The sequence below is a fragment of the Scomber japonicus genome, chromosome 1 (assembly GCF_027409825.1).
Source record: "Scomber japonicus isolate fScoJap1 chromosome 1, fScoJap1.pri, whole genome shotgun sequence".
Taxonomy (NCBI): domain Eukaryota; kingdom Metazoa; phylum Chordata; class Actinopteri; order Scombriformes; family Scombridae; genus Scomber; species Scomber japonicus.
Window position 1 is genome coordinate 37,354,210 of NC_070578.1, and position 17,543 is coordinate 37,371,752.

At 42.4% G+C, this 17,543-nt stretch overlaps 1 protein-coding gene across 1 annotated transcript; it reads left to right on the forward strand.

The window, feature by feature from the left end:
- The first annotated feature begins 1,406 nt into the window (after nucleotides 1–1,406).
- On the forward strand, nucleotides 1,407–17,154 carry LOC128355165 (gamma-aminobutyric acid receptor-associated protein-like 2). Its single transcript, XM_053315408.1, has 4 exons — nucleotides 1,407–1,557; nucleotides 7,186–7,241; nucleotides 8,208–8,380; nucleotides 16,752–17,154. The coding sequence occupies exons 1-4, from the start codon at nucleotides 1,524–1,526 to the stop codon at nucleotides 16,843–16,845; spliced, it is 357 nt and encodes a 118-aa protein (XP_053171383.1). The 5' UTR covers nucleotides 1,407–1,523; the 3' UTR covers nucleotides 16,846–17,154.
- Nucleotides 17,155–17,543: the final 389 nt, after the last annotated feature.

The following is a 17,543-nucleotide window of genomic DNA, read 5'->3' on the forward strand; positions in this document are numbered from 1 at the left end:
CTCCTTCCTTCCTCCCTCCCTCCTTTCCTTCCTTGACTCGAGGGCAACAGGAGGGTTAAAAACCAGAAAACATGTGATTTAATTTTACTTTTATGTTTACTGAAGTCTCATACACTGCACACAAGAAAACTTCCACATATGTTTGATAACACTGTAAGATTTGAGATATTATATCAGTATATTTCTCTTAATTCTTTTGGTTTCTATGTTTTTTTTGTTTTTTTTAAAATCTTTGGGGTTACATGGATGTTTTTGTCTTTTTATATATATATTGGTTGAGGAAGCCCCTCTATGTACTGTATGTATATCTGATGAAGGTCGGACGGACTGAAACGTTGTGATTTAAAAAATATTCCAGCAGGAAGTGAAACAGTGTGCATGTGAGTCTTCTTCATTGTTTTCATGTTTACTGAAGATGAAATAAAATGATTTAGATCAATGACTTGAATTCATTTTTATTGAGATGCAATTTTAATTTACATTTGAGTCCATTAGGTTTTTTTTTTTATTGTGTCCATGTGGTTTAGTTTAAATTTAAAGGGTTACAATGCGAAAGTAAACGTTTTAATAACTTGCACACATCATTATTTTGTGGACCCAGCATCAAATTTCTGCTTTTAATCCATTTTGAGAGAATATATTAGAGGATTATGGTAAAAATGTCTAAGTGGTGTAACCATAAAAACTTTGTACCAAATAATTGAACGTTGCTTAAAAACAGTAAATAGTCAATAAAACACCATATCAACTAGTTTGGCATGATCTTACATTATAACTTTTATATTAAATAAAGATAATGGAATACTATTGTTTTAAATATTACATTTACATTACACATTACACACATACACACACACACACACACACACACACATATATATATGGACACAAGACTTGAGAAAATGAAACTGAACTTTCCTCCACTAGTAAAACTGTTTTGTCATGCTGTTGATGACGTTATTGTTTTTACTATTACTATTCATTTATTGTACAATTTCAATGTAACTTTAACAATACAATTATCAATCTGCTGATAATAAAATAAATATATGATGGTGGGTTATTTATTATTATTATTTATTATTAAAATCTACTTAAAATAAAAATCGAGGCGTTAGTAGTAGTAGTAGTAGTAATGGATAATGCTAGGCTCTCGCTCCTCCCTCCACCCCTCCTGTATGCAGAGGAGTTGGAACATTCCTGGGGTGACGTCACCGCAGTCGGAGCGTTTCGAGCCAGGTGACGTCACTCCCGGACCGTACCATCTGCGTTCTGACTGTAAAGAGGGACGTTGTTGTTGTTTTTTGCTATAGAGTGAGTGAGTGAGAGAGAGAGGCAGCTGCTGTAACCGCTTCAACACCGATTTAAGACTTCCTTAAATTCAAAGAGGATACAAGTGGTGGTGGTGAACAACAGAAAGAAGAACAGATAAGATATTTAAACACTTCAAATTAACCTTTAAGTTGTGTTTTTATAAATCAGCTGCATCGAGTGGAAAAAGACAAGAAGGCCCCTGCGGAAACATGAAATGGATGTTCAAAGAGGATCACTCCTTGGGTAAGGGAGGAGGGAGATGTTATTTTTTAGTACCCACCAGTGATTAAAACACCTAAACATTCATATTATACCATTAACAAGCATTTTATACCTCTAATTTTACCATAAATTGGAGTTAAACATGCTGAAAATGTCCCTTTAAACTACGTGTTGTCGTGAAGAGTGGCCTGTTGTTTTAGGCTTTTCTTTTTTTTTTTGGTTGAGTTTAATTTGGACATACAGCTTGTAAATATTAATGTCAGCTCATGCAAAACATAAAACACTTATCTTATAAATAGATGCTTTAAAGGTTGTGTGTGTGTGTGTGTCATTGTTCTTATTTTCCATAACAGGATATTGGCACATTAAAGCTGCAGCTAAGCTCCTTTCTTTCTCTCTGCACTGTGTCGACTGTTTACAGCTGGATATTAAACATGTTTTATTTATTTATTTATTTATATAAGTGTCTTGTTCACGTAGGTTAAACAGAACAGGATATTATCACACTGCCATAAACTGGAGGCCTGAGAGAGTTGATATATGGGTGAACATTTAAAAGGCCTGCAGGCTGCTTTTGTTTGTTTGTTTTGCATCTAATCTTCTAGTATGAGTTGAATAATGAGTCTTATTCATGCTTAAAATAGATATTAGTGTTAATAAAGTGACTAAGCTTTAACCTCCTGAGACCTGAGCCTTTGTTTTGGATGTATTTTTAATTTCTCTTTAGATATTTAGGGTTTAGTAGGAGCAGATAAATACAAAAACTAAGCATAGTATTATAATATTTGAGCAGGATGTAGATTTATTATAATAATAATAATAATAATAATAATTTACAGAGCACTTTTCATACAAGGCTGAAAGGGCTTTACAGAAAAAAAATAAAACAGATTAAAAAAATAGAGAGAGTTAGTAAAAATGAGACAATTAAAAAATAGTAATAAAAAATAAATGAATAAAATAAGACATATGGAGACAATTAATTTATTTAACTGTATAACATAATTCACCAGTGTTTATAAAACTATTTATTTCCTTACATTTATATCTTCCTTTTGAACAAATGATAATAAAGTCCCAATGTCCTCAGGCGAGTACTTCCTGATTATCGGTATCGTAGTTTGTTGCTGTTGCTAAAATTAGTCAAATGTGTATCAAACTAAAAAGTTAATAAGCATAAATAAAAAAGTTTAATAAAATATTTTAGATGGTTTTGAACCATATCCAGATTTGTCCTACTATGTTTTTTTTACACTGTAATGTGCTTTTGTGACCACTAGGGGGCAGAAAAAGGTGATAAGGAAGTAGGACAGCGGGTGAAAGTTAAGTAGATGAAATAATGGTTAAATAATTTTGCCACATTAAAATAAAGGACAATCAATCTACCAAAAGACTTTTTTAATATAGCAGCGTTTAATTCAGGTTAATGTCGTTCAAAGTGCTTTAATAAGAAAACATGACAGAAATAATAAGATGAGGAAATATTAGCTGAACATTGAAAGAGATGAAGTCAGAGACAGCATCTGTCCATTTATCTTCATGCTAAGCAGTACATTTTAAACCTTAAAAAAGCAGCTCATCATATAATATGGATTTAATCTTTAATCATCTGTGATACAGTATTTTATATATATATATATATATTTATAGAAATGCCTTTTTTCACCCAGAATTCAAATTAAACAAACTTATTAATCAAACTACAAAGTTAATAAGCATAAATAAATAAGTTTAATAACATTTTAGATGGTTTTGAACTAGATCCATATTTGTCCTACTATCTGTTTTTTTTTACACTGTAATGTGCTTTTGTGACCACTAGGTGGCACAAAAAGGTGATAAGGAAAGAGGACAGCGGGTGAAAGTTAAGTAGATGAAGAATAACGTTTAGCAAACCCAAAATATATTTCCCCATATGAGGTCACAGGGTCGCAGGAGGTTAAATAACTTTGCCACATTAAAATAAAAGGACTATTAATCAATTTACCAAAAGACTTTAATTATTAATATAGCAGCGTTTAATTCAGGTTAATGTCGTTCAAAGTGCTTCACAAGTTGATAACAAGACAGAAGAAGTGACATAAAGAAAAGGTATAAAAATGATTAGAGGACAAACAAAAGAGAAAAACTTGAGACCAATACATTCAAGAGAAAGTAATTTTAATCAAGGTAGCGAGGACATTTAATAAGGTTGTCTGTAGGGTTGGGTATCATTTAAAAAGTGATGATACCAGCACCAATCCAAGTAGTTTTAAAGTGAGTCCTTCATCAGTTGTTTTTTTAATATTAAATTATAAATAATTGTAAAATTTAATATAACTTCAACAGCTCAGGGACATCAAGCGACATTGTTTGTGCACCTTTTTTCATTGTCAACTTAAAATAATGTTCTGTTTTTTAATGAAGGGGTGGACTTTTTTATCCTATTAATCAATCAAATGATGATACCTTTCCACTAAATTACCCTCAGTTGCCATAAATTCCCATAAATTCCCATAATTCCCTTAACCCTTTATAGGGCACTCATTGAAAGGAAGGAAGGAAGGAAGGAAGGAAGGAAGGAAGGAAGGGAAGGAAGGAGGAAAGGACGGAAGAAAGAAAGAGAGAAGGAGGGAGGGAGGAAGGGAAGAAAGAAGGAAGGAAGGAAGAAGAAAGGGAGATGGAGGAAGGAAAGAAGGAAGGGACGAGAGAAGGAGGGAGGGAGGAAGGACAGATGGAAGGAAGGAAAAGAAGGAAAGAGGGAAGGGAGGAGAGAAGGAGGGAGGGAGAAAGGACAGATGGAAGGAAGGAAAGGAAGGAAGGAAGGACGGAGGAAGGAAAGAGGGAAGGGAGGAGAGAAGGAGGGAGGGAGGAAGGACAGATGGAAGGAAGGAAAGGAAGGAAGGACGGAGGAAACAAGGAACGAGGGAGGGAGAAAGGAAAAGAGGAAGGGAAGAAAGAAGGCAGGGAGGAAGGAAAGGAAGGAAGGAAAGAAGGAAGGAAGGAAGGAAGGATATTTTGGGATATTTACAGAAGTTACCAAATATAATTATTTGCCCAATAAAGGGTTAATTCCCATGGAAAGTTTCCAATATGGAATATTTCCAAAATTCCCCAGTTTAACCTCCCATGGAAATTTACCGGAAACTTTCCACCCCTTCGCAACCCTATTTAGGAGGCATCTTAACTAACGCTAACTCAAACTCACCACGACTTCATCACCACTGACGGGTCGTAGCTGCTGCGGCATCGGACCAATCACATGTTGCGTTAACCCTCCTGTCGTCCTCCCAGGTCAAATTGACCCCATCTCTCTTTTGACTGTTCCTTCTTTCCTTCCTTCCTTCTTTCCTTCCTTCCATCTGTCCTTCCTCTCTCCTTCTCTCTTTCTTTCCTTCTTCTCTCTTTCCTCCCTCCATCCCCCTTTCTTCCTTCCTTCCATCTGTCCTTCGTCTCTCCTTCTCTCTTTCTTTCCTTCTTCTCTCTTTGCTCCCTTCCTTCTTTCCTTCCTTCCTTCCTTCCTTCCATCTGTCCTTCCTCCCTCCTTCCTCTCTCCTTCTCTCTTTCTTTCCTTCTTCTCTCTTTGCTCCCTTTCTTCTTTCCTTCCTCCATCCCCCTTTCTTCTTTCCTTCTTTCCTCCCTTCCTCCTACCTTCCTTCCTTACTTACTTCTTTCCTCCGTCCTTCCTTCCTCCCTTCCTTATTTCCTTTCCTCCCTCCCTTCCTTCCTTCCTTCATCCTCCTTTCTTCCTTCTGTCGTTCCTTCCTCTCTCCCTCCTTTCCTTCCTTCTTCCTCCCTTCCTTCCTTGACTCGAACACAACAGGAGGGTTAAATAGAAGAATGCTTGTGTTGATTAGCTCCAGAGAAATATTCATATTTTCTAGCTCTGGGTGCAAAAAAGGATCGATTGCAGGTTCATTTGACTGGAGATGTTTCGATAGTACTTGGTGTCGATGTATTTCGGTTGATACCTTATTGATGTGAGATGGTCTATAATAATAATAATAATAATAATAATAATAATAATTAAAGCTGCAAGTGAGGGCCCCCATGCATGTTGGTTTACAGATACAATAGGGCTTTGTGCTGGTCAGCGCTCGGGCCCCAATAATAACAATACATTTTATTTATAATACACTTTACATTTAAGTCTCAAAGTGCGACAAGGTAAAAGCATCAATATAAATGACATTAAAAAAACTACAACATAAAACATCATAAAAGCAGCAACATTAGAGCCGGTCAGGTTTATGCAACTTTTTCATTAATAATTAAAAAAAAAGCTCATTTAAAAGAAGTTTAGTTTAGTTGTTAAATATGAAAATGAGCTTCTTCCTTTTTAGCATATTGACTGAACAGCTGGACTGTAGTATACTTATCACTCCTCCCTCCTTCTTTCCTTCTTCCTTCCCTCCTTCTGTCTTTCCTTCCTCCCCCCTCCCTCCTTTCCTTCCTCCCTACTTTACTTCCCTCCTTCCTTCTTTCCTTCTTCCTTCCCTCCTTCTCTCTTTCTTTCCTTCTTTCCCCCCTCCTTTCCTTTCCTTCCTTCTTCCTTCTTCCTTCCTTCCCTCCTTCTCTTTCTTTCCTCCCTCCTTCTTTCCTTCTTCCTTCCCTCCTTCTCTCTTTCCTTCCTCACCCTCTCCCTCCTTTCCTTCCTTCTTCCCTCCTTCTCTCTTTCTTTCCTCCCTCCTTTCCTTCCTCCCTCCTTTACTTCCCTCCTTCCCTTCCTTCTTCCTTCCATCCCTCCTTCTCTCTTTCTTTCCTCCCTCCCTCCTTTCCTTCCTCCCTCCTTTACTTCCCTCCCTTCCTCCCTCCTTTCCTTCCTTCTTCCTTCCTTCCCTCCTTCTCTCTTTCTTTCCTCCCTCCTTCTTTCCTTCTTCCTTCCCTCCTTCTCTCTTTCCTTCCTCACCCTCTCCCTCCTTTCCTTCCTTCTTCCCTCCTTCCATCTTCCTTCCTCCCTCCTTTCCTTTCCTTTCCTTTCCTCCCTCCTTTCCATCCTTCTTCCTTCCTTCCCTCCTTCTCTCCTTCTTTCCTTCTTCCTTCCCTCCTTCTCTCTTTCCTTCCTCACCCCCTCCCTCCTTTCCTTCCTTCTTCCCTCCTTCTCTTTCTTTCCTCCCTCCTTTCCTTCCTTCCTACTTTACTTCCCTCCTTCCCTTCCTTCTTCCTTCCATCCCTCCTTCTCTCTTTCTTTCCTCCCTCCTTTCCTTCCTCCCTCCTTTCCTTCCATCTTCCTTCCTCCCTCCTTTCCTTTCCTTTCCTTTCCTTTCCTTCCTTCTTCCCTCCTTCCCTCCTTCTCTCTTTCTTTCCTTCCTCCTTCCTCCCTCCTTTCCTTTCTTTCCTTTCCTCCCTTCCTCCCTCCTTTCCTTCCTTCTTCCCTCCTTCTCTCTTTCTTTCCTCCCTTCTTTCCTTCCATCTTCCTTCCTCCTTTCCTTTCCTTTCTCCCTTCCTTTCCTCCTTTCCTTCCTTCCTTCCTATATATAAATGTATATAAATGTTTTATAGAAGCTTGAAAGGGATGAGGAGTGACACATGTGGAGGTTTAACTCGTCAACTGTAGTGATTGTTTCAACTCAGCCGTCAAGACATCGATCTGCGTCCGTCACCGGTCGAGAGATTTCAACCTGAAACATAAACCTGACTAACATGAATGTTTCTGTTCTTGTCCTGCAGAACATCGATGCATAGAGTCAGCCAAAATCCGCAACAAGTACCCTGACAGGGTCCCGGTGAGTTAAAAAACCAACACCACCGATTTTTTAACCCTCCTGTTGTCCTTGAATCAAGGAAGGAAAGGAGGGAGGAAGGAAAGGAGAAAGGGAGGGAAGAAAGAAGGAAGGAAGGAAGGGAGGGAAGGAAGGAGGGAGGGTGGAAAGAAGAAGGAAGGAGGGAGAAAGGAAGGAAAGGAGGGAGGGAGGGAAGAAGGAAGGAAGGAAGGAGGGAAGGAAGGGGGAAGGAAAGGAGGGAGGAAAGAAGGGAGGAAGGAAGGAAGGAAGGAGTCAAGGAGTAAGGAAGGAAGGAAGGGAGGGAAGGAGGACAGAAGGAAGGAAAGGGGAAGGAAAGAAGGAAGGAGGGAGGAAGAAAAGAGGGAGGAAGGAAGGAGGGAGGGGAGGGAGGGAGGGAGGGAGGAAGGAAGGAAGGAAGGAAGGAAGGAAGGAGGGAAGGAAGGGGGAAGGAAAGGAGGGAGGAAAGAAGGGAGGAAGGAAGGAAGGAAGGAGTCAAGGAGTAAGGAAGGAAGGAAGGGAGGGAAGGAGGACAGAAGGAAGGAAAGGGGAAGGAAAGAAGGAAGGAGGGAGGAAGGAAAAGAGGGAGGAAGGAAGGAGGGAGGGAGGGAGGGAGGAAGGAAGGAAGGAAGGAAGGAAGGAAGGAAGGAAGGAAGAAGGAAGGAAGGAAGGAGGGAGGAAGGAAGGAAGGAAGGAGGGAGGGAGGAAAGAAGAAGGAAGGAGGGAAGAAGGAAAAGAGGGAGGAAGGAAGGAGGAAGGAAGAAGGAAGGAAGGAAAGAAGGTCAAACAAGTCAAAACAGACTGGGTCAATTTGACCCGGGAGGATGACACGAGGGTTAAAAGAAGGTCAGTTTGAATCGGCGTGTCGGCTGTAATCGTGTGCGTGTGTGTGTGTGCGTGTGTGTGTGTGTGTGCGTGCGTGTGTGTGTGTGTGTGTGTGTGTGTGTGTGCTTCCTGTTGTGGTTTCGGCAGGTGATCGTAGAGAAAGTGTCGGGGTCGCAGATAGTGGACATCGATAAGAGGAAGTACCTGGTCCCCTCCGACATCACAGTGGCTCAGTTCATGTGGATCATCAGGAAACGCATCCAGCTGCCCTCAGAGAAGGCCATCTTCCTGTTTGTGGACAAGACGGTGCCTCAGTCCAGGTGAGGGCCGAGATACAGGAGGAGGGGTCCAGTACCAGTACCGGCACCAGTACCAGCACCAGTACCGGTACCGGTACCAGTACTGGTACCGACTGACTGGTACTGGACCTCATGAAACTTAGCACCAGGCTGAGAGTAAACTGCACCATTCTGTAGATGCTTAGATGACTTTATGGGCTAGTTGTTACCTTGAGCTTGGAAGGAAGGAAGGAAGGAAGGAAGGAAGGGAGGGAAAAGAAGACAGGAAGGAAGGAAGGAAGGAAGGAAGGAAGGAAGGAAGAGAAGATAGATGGAAGGAAGAGAAGACAGATGGAAGGAAGAGAAGGGAAGACAGATGGAAGGAAGAGAAGGAAGGAAGGAAGGAAGAGAAGGAAGGGAGGGAGGAAGGGAAGAGAAGACAAATGGAAGGAAAGAAGGGAAGACCGGAAGGAAGGAAGGAAGGGAGGGAGGGAGGAGGGAAAAGAAGACAGGAAGGAAGGAAGGAAGGGAGGGAAGACAGATGGAAGGAAGAGAAGACAGGAAGGAAGGAAGGGAGGGAGGGAGGGAAAAGAAGACAGGAAGGAAGGAAGGAAGGGAGGGAGGGAAAAGAAGACAGATGGAAGGAAAGAAGGGAAGACCGGAAGGAAGGAAGGAAGGAAGGAAAAAGAAGACAGGAAGGAAGGAAGGAAGGGAGGGAAGACAGATGGAAGGAAGAGAAGACGGATGGAAGGAAGGGAAGAGAAGACAGATGGAAGGAAGAGAAGGGAAGACAGATGGAAGGAAGAGAAGGGAAGACCGGAAGGAAGGAAGGAAGGGAGGGAGGGAAAAGAAGACAGGAAGGAAGGAAGGAAGGAAGGAAGGAAGGAAGGGAAGACAGATGGAAGGAAGAGAAGACAGGAAGGAAGGAAGGAAGGAAGGGAGGGAAGACAGATGGAAGGAAGAGAAGACAGGAAGGAAGGAAGAGAAGAGAGATGGAAGGAAGAGAAGGGAAGACTGATGGAAGGAAGAGAAGACAGGAAGGAAGGAAGGAAGGGAGGGAGGGAAGACCGGAAGGAAGGAAGGAAGGAAGGAAGGAAGGAAGAGAAGACAGATGGAAGGAAGGAAGGAAGGAAGAGAAGACAGATGGAAGGAAGAGAAGACAGGAAGAAAGGAAGAGAAGGAAGGAAGGGATGCGAAGGGGAAGAGAAGACAGATGGAAGGAAGATAAGGGAAGACCGGAAGGAAGGAAGGGAGGGAAAAGAAGACAGATGGAAGGAAAGAAGGGAAGACCGGAAGGAAGGAAGGAAGGGAGGGAGGGAAAAGAAGACAGGAAGGAAGGAAGGAAGGAAGGAAGGAAGGGAAGACAGATGGAAGAGAAGACAGATGGAAGGAAGAGTACCAGTACTGGTACCGACTGACTGGTACTGGACCTCATGAAACTTAGCACCAGGCTGAGAGTAAACTGCACCATTCTGTAGATGCTTAGATGACTTTATGGGCTAGTTTTTACCTCGAGCTTGGTGCAGTTTGCTCCCCGTCACGTCCACAACAAGAAGACTATGTTAAATGTTAAATTAGGTCATCGTCAAGGTAACTAGACCAGGGGGGAGGGGGGGTCACACTCATTTTCATTCAAGGGCCACATACAGACCAATTTGATCTGATGTGGGCCGGACCATTAAAAAGATGGAAGGAAGGAAAAGAGGGATGAGAAGGAAGAGAATACAGGAAGGAAAGATGGAAGGAAGACAGGAAGGAAGGAAGGAAGAGAAGACCTGAAGGAAGGAAGGAAGGGAAGAGAAGACAGATGGAAGGAAGAGAAGACAGGAAGGAAGGGAAGGGAAGAGAAGACAGATGGAAGGAAGGGAAGACAGGAAGGAAGGGAAGGGAAGAGAAGACAGGAAGGAAGGAAGGAAGGAAGGAAGGGAGGGAAGACGGATGGAAGGAAGAGAAGACAGGAAGGAAGGAAGAGAAGACAGATGGAAGGAAGAGAAGGGAAGACCGGAAGGAAGGAAGGAAGGAAGGAAGGAAGGGAGGGAAAAGAAGACAGATGGAAGAAAAGAAGGGAAGACCGGAAGGAAGGAAGGAAGGGAAAAGAAGACAGGAAGGAAGGAAGGGAGGGAAGACAGATGGAAGGAAGAGAAGACAGGAAGGAAGGAAGGAAGGAAGGGAGGGAAGACAGATGGAAGGAAGAGAAGACAGATGGAAGGAAGAGAAGAGAAGACAGACAGGAAGGAAGGAAGGAAGGAAGGGAGGGAAAAGAAGACAGATGGAAGGAAAGAAGGGAAGACCGGAAGGAAGGAAGGAAGGAAGGAAGGAAGGGAAAAGAAGACAGGAAGGAAGGAGGGAAAAGAAGACAGATGGAAGGAAAGAAGGGAAGACCGGAAGGAAGGAAGGAAGGAAGGGAGGGAAGACAGATGGAAGGAAGAGAAGACAGGAAGGAAGGAAGGAAGGAAGAGAAGACAGATGAAGGAAGAGAAGGAAGACCGGAAGGAAGGAAGGAAGGAAGGGAGGGAAAAGAAGACAGGAAGGAAGAAGGAAGAAGGAGAAGCAGATGGAAGAGTACCAGTAGCAGTACCAGTACCGACTTTATGGGCTAGTTTTTACCTCGAGCTTGGTGCAGTTTGCTCCCCGTCACGTCCACAACAAGAAGATACAGATTCTTAGGTTAAATGTTAAATGAGGTCATCGTCAAGGTAACTAGACCGGGGGGAGGGGGGGGTTCACACTCATTTTCATTCAAAGGCCACATACTGTACAGACCAATTTGATCTGATGTGGGCCGGATCATTAAAAAGATGGAAGGAAGGAAAAGAGGGATGAGAAGGAAGAGAATACAGGAAGGAAAGATGGAAGGAAGAGAAGACCTGAAGGAAGGAAGGGAAGAGAAGACCGATGGAAGGAAGAGAAGACAGGAAGGAAGGAAGGAAGGAAGGAAGGAAGGGAAGACCTGAAGGAAGGAAGGAAGGAAGGGAAGAGAAGACAGATTGAAGGAAGGAAGGAAGGAAAGAAAGAGAAGACAGATGGAAGGAAGAGAAGACAGGAAGGAAGGAAGGAAGGAAAGAAGGAAAGAGAAGACAGATGGAAGGAAGAGAAGACAGGAAGGAAGGACAGACAGAAGGAAGGAAAAGAGGAAGAAGTAAACTGGGCCGGATTGGACCTCCCTTTCCTTCCTTCTTCCTCCTTCCTTCCTCCCTTCCTCCTTTCCTTCCTTCTTCCTCCCTTCCACCCTTCCTTGACTCGAGGACAACAGGAGGGTTAAAAAAAAAACTTAATTTAAAAGAAGCCTAGTTTAGTTGTTATGAAAATGAGCATCTTCCTTCTTACCAGATATATTTTGGTTTTAGGCTGTTGGTCGTACAAAATGATAAATTTGAAGACATCACCAAATGTTTTACAGGCCAAGATGAATAACGACCAACAGAGAAAATAATCAATAATAATAAAAAACAACACTAGTTTTAAATAAAGTGCTCATCGGTCCTCTCACAGCGTCACACTCACATGCTTTCATATGAACACAGAGAGACAGGAATAGTTCCTCCTCCGCAGCACTCGGCCAATCCATCAATCAGGAAAGTTGTTGTGAGTGTCAGATTGTCACATTCGGAAAGTTAGGGGGATTTTGGGGGGGGGGGGGTGGCGGGGGTGGCGGGGGGGGTCATGTATCCTCATAAACAAGCTGAACCAGATCTGTCAGAATGATATCAGGTTAACCTTCCTGTCGTCCTCCCGGGTCAAATTGACCCCGTCCGTTTTGACCGTTCCTTCTTTCCTCCCTTCCTTCTCTCTTTCTTTCCTCCCTCCTTCCTCCCTGCCTCCCTCCTTTCCTTCCTTCTTTCTTCCCTCCTTTCCTTCATTCCCTCCTTCTCTCTTTCTTTCCTTCCTCCTTTCCTTCCTTCCTCCCTCCCTCCTTTCCTTCGCTCCGTTCCTCCTTTCCTTCCTCCCTCCTTTCCTTCCTGGCTCCCTCCTTTCTTCTTTCCTCCCTCCTTTCCTTCCTTCTTTCCTTCCTGGCTCCCTCCTTTCTTCTTTCCTCCCTCCCTCCTTTCCTTCCTTCCTTCCTTCCTTCCTTCCTCCTTTCCTTCCTCCCTCCCTCCTTTCCTTCCTTCCTCCTTCCCTCCTTCCTCCCTCCTTTCCTCCCTCCCTCCTTCCTCCCTCCCTCCTTTCCTTCGCTCCGTTCCTCCTTTCCTTCCTCCCTCCTTTCCTTCCTTCTTTCCTTCCTTGCTCCCTCCTTTCTTCTTTCCTCCCTCCCTCCTTTCCTTCCTTCCTTCCTTGCTCCCTCCTTTCTTCTTTCCTCCCTCCTTTCCTTCCTTCCTTCCTTCCTTCCTCCATCCCTCCTTTCCTTCCTTGCTCCCTCCTTTCTTCTTTCCTCCCTCCTTCCTTCCTTCCTCCTTTTCTTCCTTCCTTCCTCCCTCCTTTCCTTCCTTTTTCCTTCCCTCCTTCCTCCCTCCTTTCCTCCCTCCCTCCTTCCTTCCTCCCTCCTTTCCTTCCTTCCTTCTTCCTCCCTCCCTTCCTTCCTTGACTCAAGGACAACAGGAGGGTTAACCCTTACATACTGCTCATAGTCTACACCTGTGTTACCGGTCAGATTTGACCCGGTTTAAGAATCTCCTCATAAAAAGAGTCTAAACCAAATGTTGATCCACAGATGACTGATCAATAAATGTGATTAAACCTTTAATTCATGTGTCAGAGAGCAGAGAGAGAGTATTTGTTAGCTTTTACACCACTAAACATCTCCTATCACACAATATCATGTCCTATGTTACCTAACCCTCCTGTTGTCCTCGAGTCAAGGAAGGAAGGAAGGGAGGAAGGGAAGAAGACGGAGGGAAAGGGGGAGGGATGGAAGGAAAGGAGGAAGGAAGGGAGGAAGGGAAGAAGGAAGGAGGGAAGGAAGGAAGGAAAGAAGGAAAGGAGGGTGGAAAGAAGGACAGAAGGAAGGGAAGGAAGAAAAGAAAGAAGGAAGAAAGGAAGGAAGGGAGGGAGGGAGGAAGGAAGAAAGGAAGGAGTGATGGAAGGAAGGACAGATGGAAGGAACGGAGAAAGTAAAAAGGAAGGTAGGAAGGAAGGAAGGACAGATGGAAGGAAGGAAGGAAGGAAGGAAGGAAGGAAGGAAGGAAGGAAATATTAAACCTTTGTGTTAATAGAGTGTTTTTTAGGTGTTTTCTAGGTTTTAAACATCTCCTATCACACAATATCATGTCCTATTTTACCTCAGACATGAAAATATAACATAGCAGTAATGATTTAAATGTTATTTTATATGTAAAGTGTAAAATGAGCAGAGCTTTATGGAGCTGTGGGGTTTATTATATAACCATTAGAGCCATCAGTCTTCACTGCTACATCATAAAAAGAAATCCTCATAACTACTATCTATCTTAACTATATATAACTAACCATAACTAACTACTATCTACTATCTACTTATTAAAACTATTAACTGTTCATTTCACTAAAACACATGGCAATAGATACAGAGATAATCAGACCCAGAACAGCATCAATGGGACAAAAGTAATCAAATTTCAGAATAAAAGACATTTGGGATGTTTTTACAAGCTGCCAAATGTCAAAACGGCTCAAATTTGACCTGAACAGTATGTGAAGGTTAAACAGCGGGACTTTGGAAATCACCTTATGTGTGTTTTAATTAGCTCTGAAGGGTCCAGGTTCTTAAATGTGAGAATTTACTGCTCTTATTGATTATTACATGATAGTAAACTGACTATTTATTGGACATAAAACAGAATATTTAATGACGCCACTTTGTGTAGTTTTGAGAAAGAAAGGCAGCAAATTTGGACAATTACTGGATCTAATCTTAACCTCCCCATTAGTCTGGGTATCAGTGCTCAATACCTTTTAAGGTATCGACTGAAATAAAGCAATACCAAGTAGTATCAGACCCAGACCAGCCTCAATGGACAAAAGTAATAAGTATAGTAATTTCAGAATAAAAGACATTTGGGATGTTTTTACAAGCTGCCAAATGTCAAAACGGCTCAAATTTGACCTGAACAGTATGTAAAGGTTAAACAGCAGGACTTTGGAAATCACCCTTTCATTAGCTCTGTAACAATGTGACCTCATGATGTACAGAAACCTTCAGGGTCATATAAGGCTAAGTTAAGATTAAACCATCAGCAGTGAAGTCACATTTATGGCTCTGTTTCATTTTATTATTATCACTAGTCTAGACAGTTTGCCTCTTAATGTTTTCATGGAGATAAAAGTTGAAATATGGAAATGATTAACGACAGAGTGACATCCAGCGTTGAGCAGCAGTCATGCTTGTAAACACACCCAGCATGCCGACTTCTCTTCGTCATTACTCACTCAGCACTTTGAGCCAGTATTTTTAGAGCCGCCAGTGAGAGCAACAAGCCGGGAGGATTACAGAAGAGGAAGGGAAAGTGGCCTGTGTGGGGGCGGAGGAAGAAGAGGAGGAGGAGGAGGAGGAGGAGGAGGAGGAGGAGGAGGAGGAGGAGGAGGAGGAGGAGGAGGAGGAGGAGGAGGAGGAGGGAGAAGTAAGGAAAGGAGGGAAGGAAGGAAGGAAGTAAAGGAAAGGAGGGAAGGAAGGAAGGAAGGAAGGAAGGAAAGGACTAATGGAAGGAAGGAGGAATGGATGATGGAATGAAGGGCAGAAGGAAGGGAAGGAAGGAAAGAAAGAAGGAAGGAAAGGGAGGGAGGAAGGAAGGAAGGAAGAAAGGAAGGACTAATGGAAGGAAGGAGGAATGGATGATGGAAGAAAGGGAGAAAGGAAGGAAGGAAGGAACAGAGAAAGGAGAAAGGAAGGAAGGAAGGAAGGACTGATGGAAGGAAGGAGGAATGGATGATGGAAGAAAGGGAGAAAGGAAGGAAGGAAGGAACAGAGAAAGGAGAAAGGAAGGAAGGAAGAAAGGAAGGACTGATGGAAGGAAGGAGGAATGGATGATGGAAGAAAGGGAGAAAGGAAGGAAGGAAGGAAGGAAGGAAGGAAGGAAGGAAGGACTGATGGAAGAAAGGGAGAAAGGAAGGAAGAAAGGAACAGAGAAAGGAAGGAAGGAAGGACTGATGGAAGGAAGGAGGAATGGATGATGGAAGAAAGGGAGAAAGGAAGGAAGGAAGGAACAGAGAAAGGAGAAAGGAAGGAAGGAAGGACTGATGGAAGGAAGGAGGAATGGAGCACTTTGAGCCAGTATTTTTAGAGCCGCCAGTGAGAGCAACAAGCTGGGAGGATTACAGAAGAGGAAGGGAAAGTGGCCTGTGTGGGGGCGGAGGAGGAGGAGGAGGAGGAGGAGGAGGAGGAGGAGGAGGAGGAGGAGGAGGAGGAGTAGAGGGAGACTCCAACCAGACTTATAAACTTGTTTTGGCTCTAAACCAGGAGACTCTCGCCCCCGTTTCTACTGGAGTCTCACTAGCATGAGTCAGATCAATCCCAAAACCCCGTAAACATCACATGCTCAGTGATGTAATGATTAAGTGTTGCCTGCTTTTGTTGTTGTTACCTCGGAAACGATCAATCAAACTAGTAAACATACCAGGTAATCATAATAAGAGCAGATTATAGTTTCGGATCAACCGACTAAAATCCATAAATATTAAGTCTACTGTCAGAAAAGTAACAAATCAGCACTTTAGAGATGCTGCAAGCTGTAAATATTTGAAATTCTTCGCTTAAAAAAATTACTAAAATTAATCAAATAATCAGTTCATTGAGTGTTATGTGCTGCTGATATATGTTTTGGTGTCAATGTGATGAAATAAATTGATTTGTCAAGTATTAGTTACTCAGAATTCAGTGTTTTAGAAGATTTAAATTGTAATATCCCATCTGACCCTGTCACGATAACTACCTTTTATTTATTTTTTTTAACTTTTTTTGTACATTTTCCCCTTTTAACAGCTGCACATAGTCTTTACACATATGTAAGATAACTGTAAAGCAGAGGTGAACTTAAATTAGTTAAATTACATTAATTTAGATTAATTGAGCAGCCTTGAGTCAGTCAGAGGTGGATATGGTGAACGCTGAAGGATAAAGGACAAAGGCCCTGATTTGCATTTAGGCAATGTTTTAGAGTAAATTCAATATGCTGTAAATGTGTTGGATCTGTCCTTATTTGACCATGGTGCTACTATGGCATCGATATCTGTGTGGTTTAAAGACACATCTCCTTTTCAATGCATCCTGGACTCTCTGTCTACTCTCTCCACTGACATATGGGCTGCATATTTAAAAATCATCAACAGGAGGACACTACTCACTTAGCCAATGTGACATGAATAGACTCTTAGCTGCTAATGTGAAGTGTGGCAATACTGAGGTCAAAGGTCATGTCCATGTATCATATGATAAGTTCATATATAGACATGATGATGCTGATATAATGGGTTGATAACGCTGCGTCTCCACTTCCTGTTTCAGCATCACGATGGGGCAGCTGTACGAGAAAGAGAAGGACGAGGACGGCTTTTTATACGTGGCTTACAGCGGTGAGAACACCTTTGGTTTTCAATAAAGCCGACGATGGTGACCGGCCTTACCGACACCCACCCACCCCAAACATCTAATCACAGCCCTGACTCGCCCCACCCCCCCCCCCACCTCCCGCTGGGGAAACCCGCGGGAGGGAGAGAGAGAGAGAGAGAGAGAGAGAGAGAGATTCAGCGAACATGAACGCCACAGAAAGATTGACTTGACCGCTCACCTCGACTGGATAGAAGTTAAACGAGTGCACCGGTGTGTTTGTTCTGGCCCATGTTGCACCAGTTCTTTATAGGGTCATAGATTAAGTTGTGTATAGTGTGTTCAATCTCAATTCTTATCATTATTATTATTATTATTATTTGTTTTTGATGTTGTGATTTGAGTGTTTTTAGCTTTTTCTTTTTTTCTTTTTTTTTCCACCTTTGAAACGATATGCGTGTGAATGAGGGTTTTTTTTTTTTTTTTTTTTGCTTTTTAGTTATGCTTTCTTCTTTAAAAGACAATATTTAAAAGAATTTTAATTTAATTATTTGAAGGTAAGGTAGCTGGATGACCTAACCAATAAAAATATTAAAGTTAAACTGGGTTCTTGTTTTTCTTTTGGTTTCATGACAACGATTAAATATATTTTTCAAGGGGAATAAAAACAATGTCTTTAGTAGTTCCAGTAAAAGTGTGACCGCACCCGTAAAAATGAGACACCGGTCTGCTCCCTCTCTGTGGATTATG

Bases quoted from the DNA above. Each gene is read 5' to 3' on its own strand.
- LOC128355165 (XM_053315408.1), top strand. From the start codon at position 1,524: ATGAAATGGATGTTCAAAGAGGATCACTCCTTGG. The intron at 7,242-8,207 runs GTGAGTTAAAAA...TGGTTTCGGCAG, and splicing joins AGTACCCTGACAGGGTCCCG to GTGATCGTAGAGAAAGTGTC. The intron at 8,381-16,751 runs GTGAGGGCCGAG...TTCCTGTTTCAG, and splicing joins AAGACGGTGCCTCAGTCCAG to CATCACGATGGGGCAGCTGT.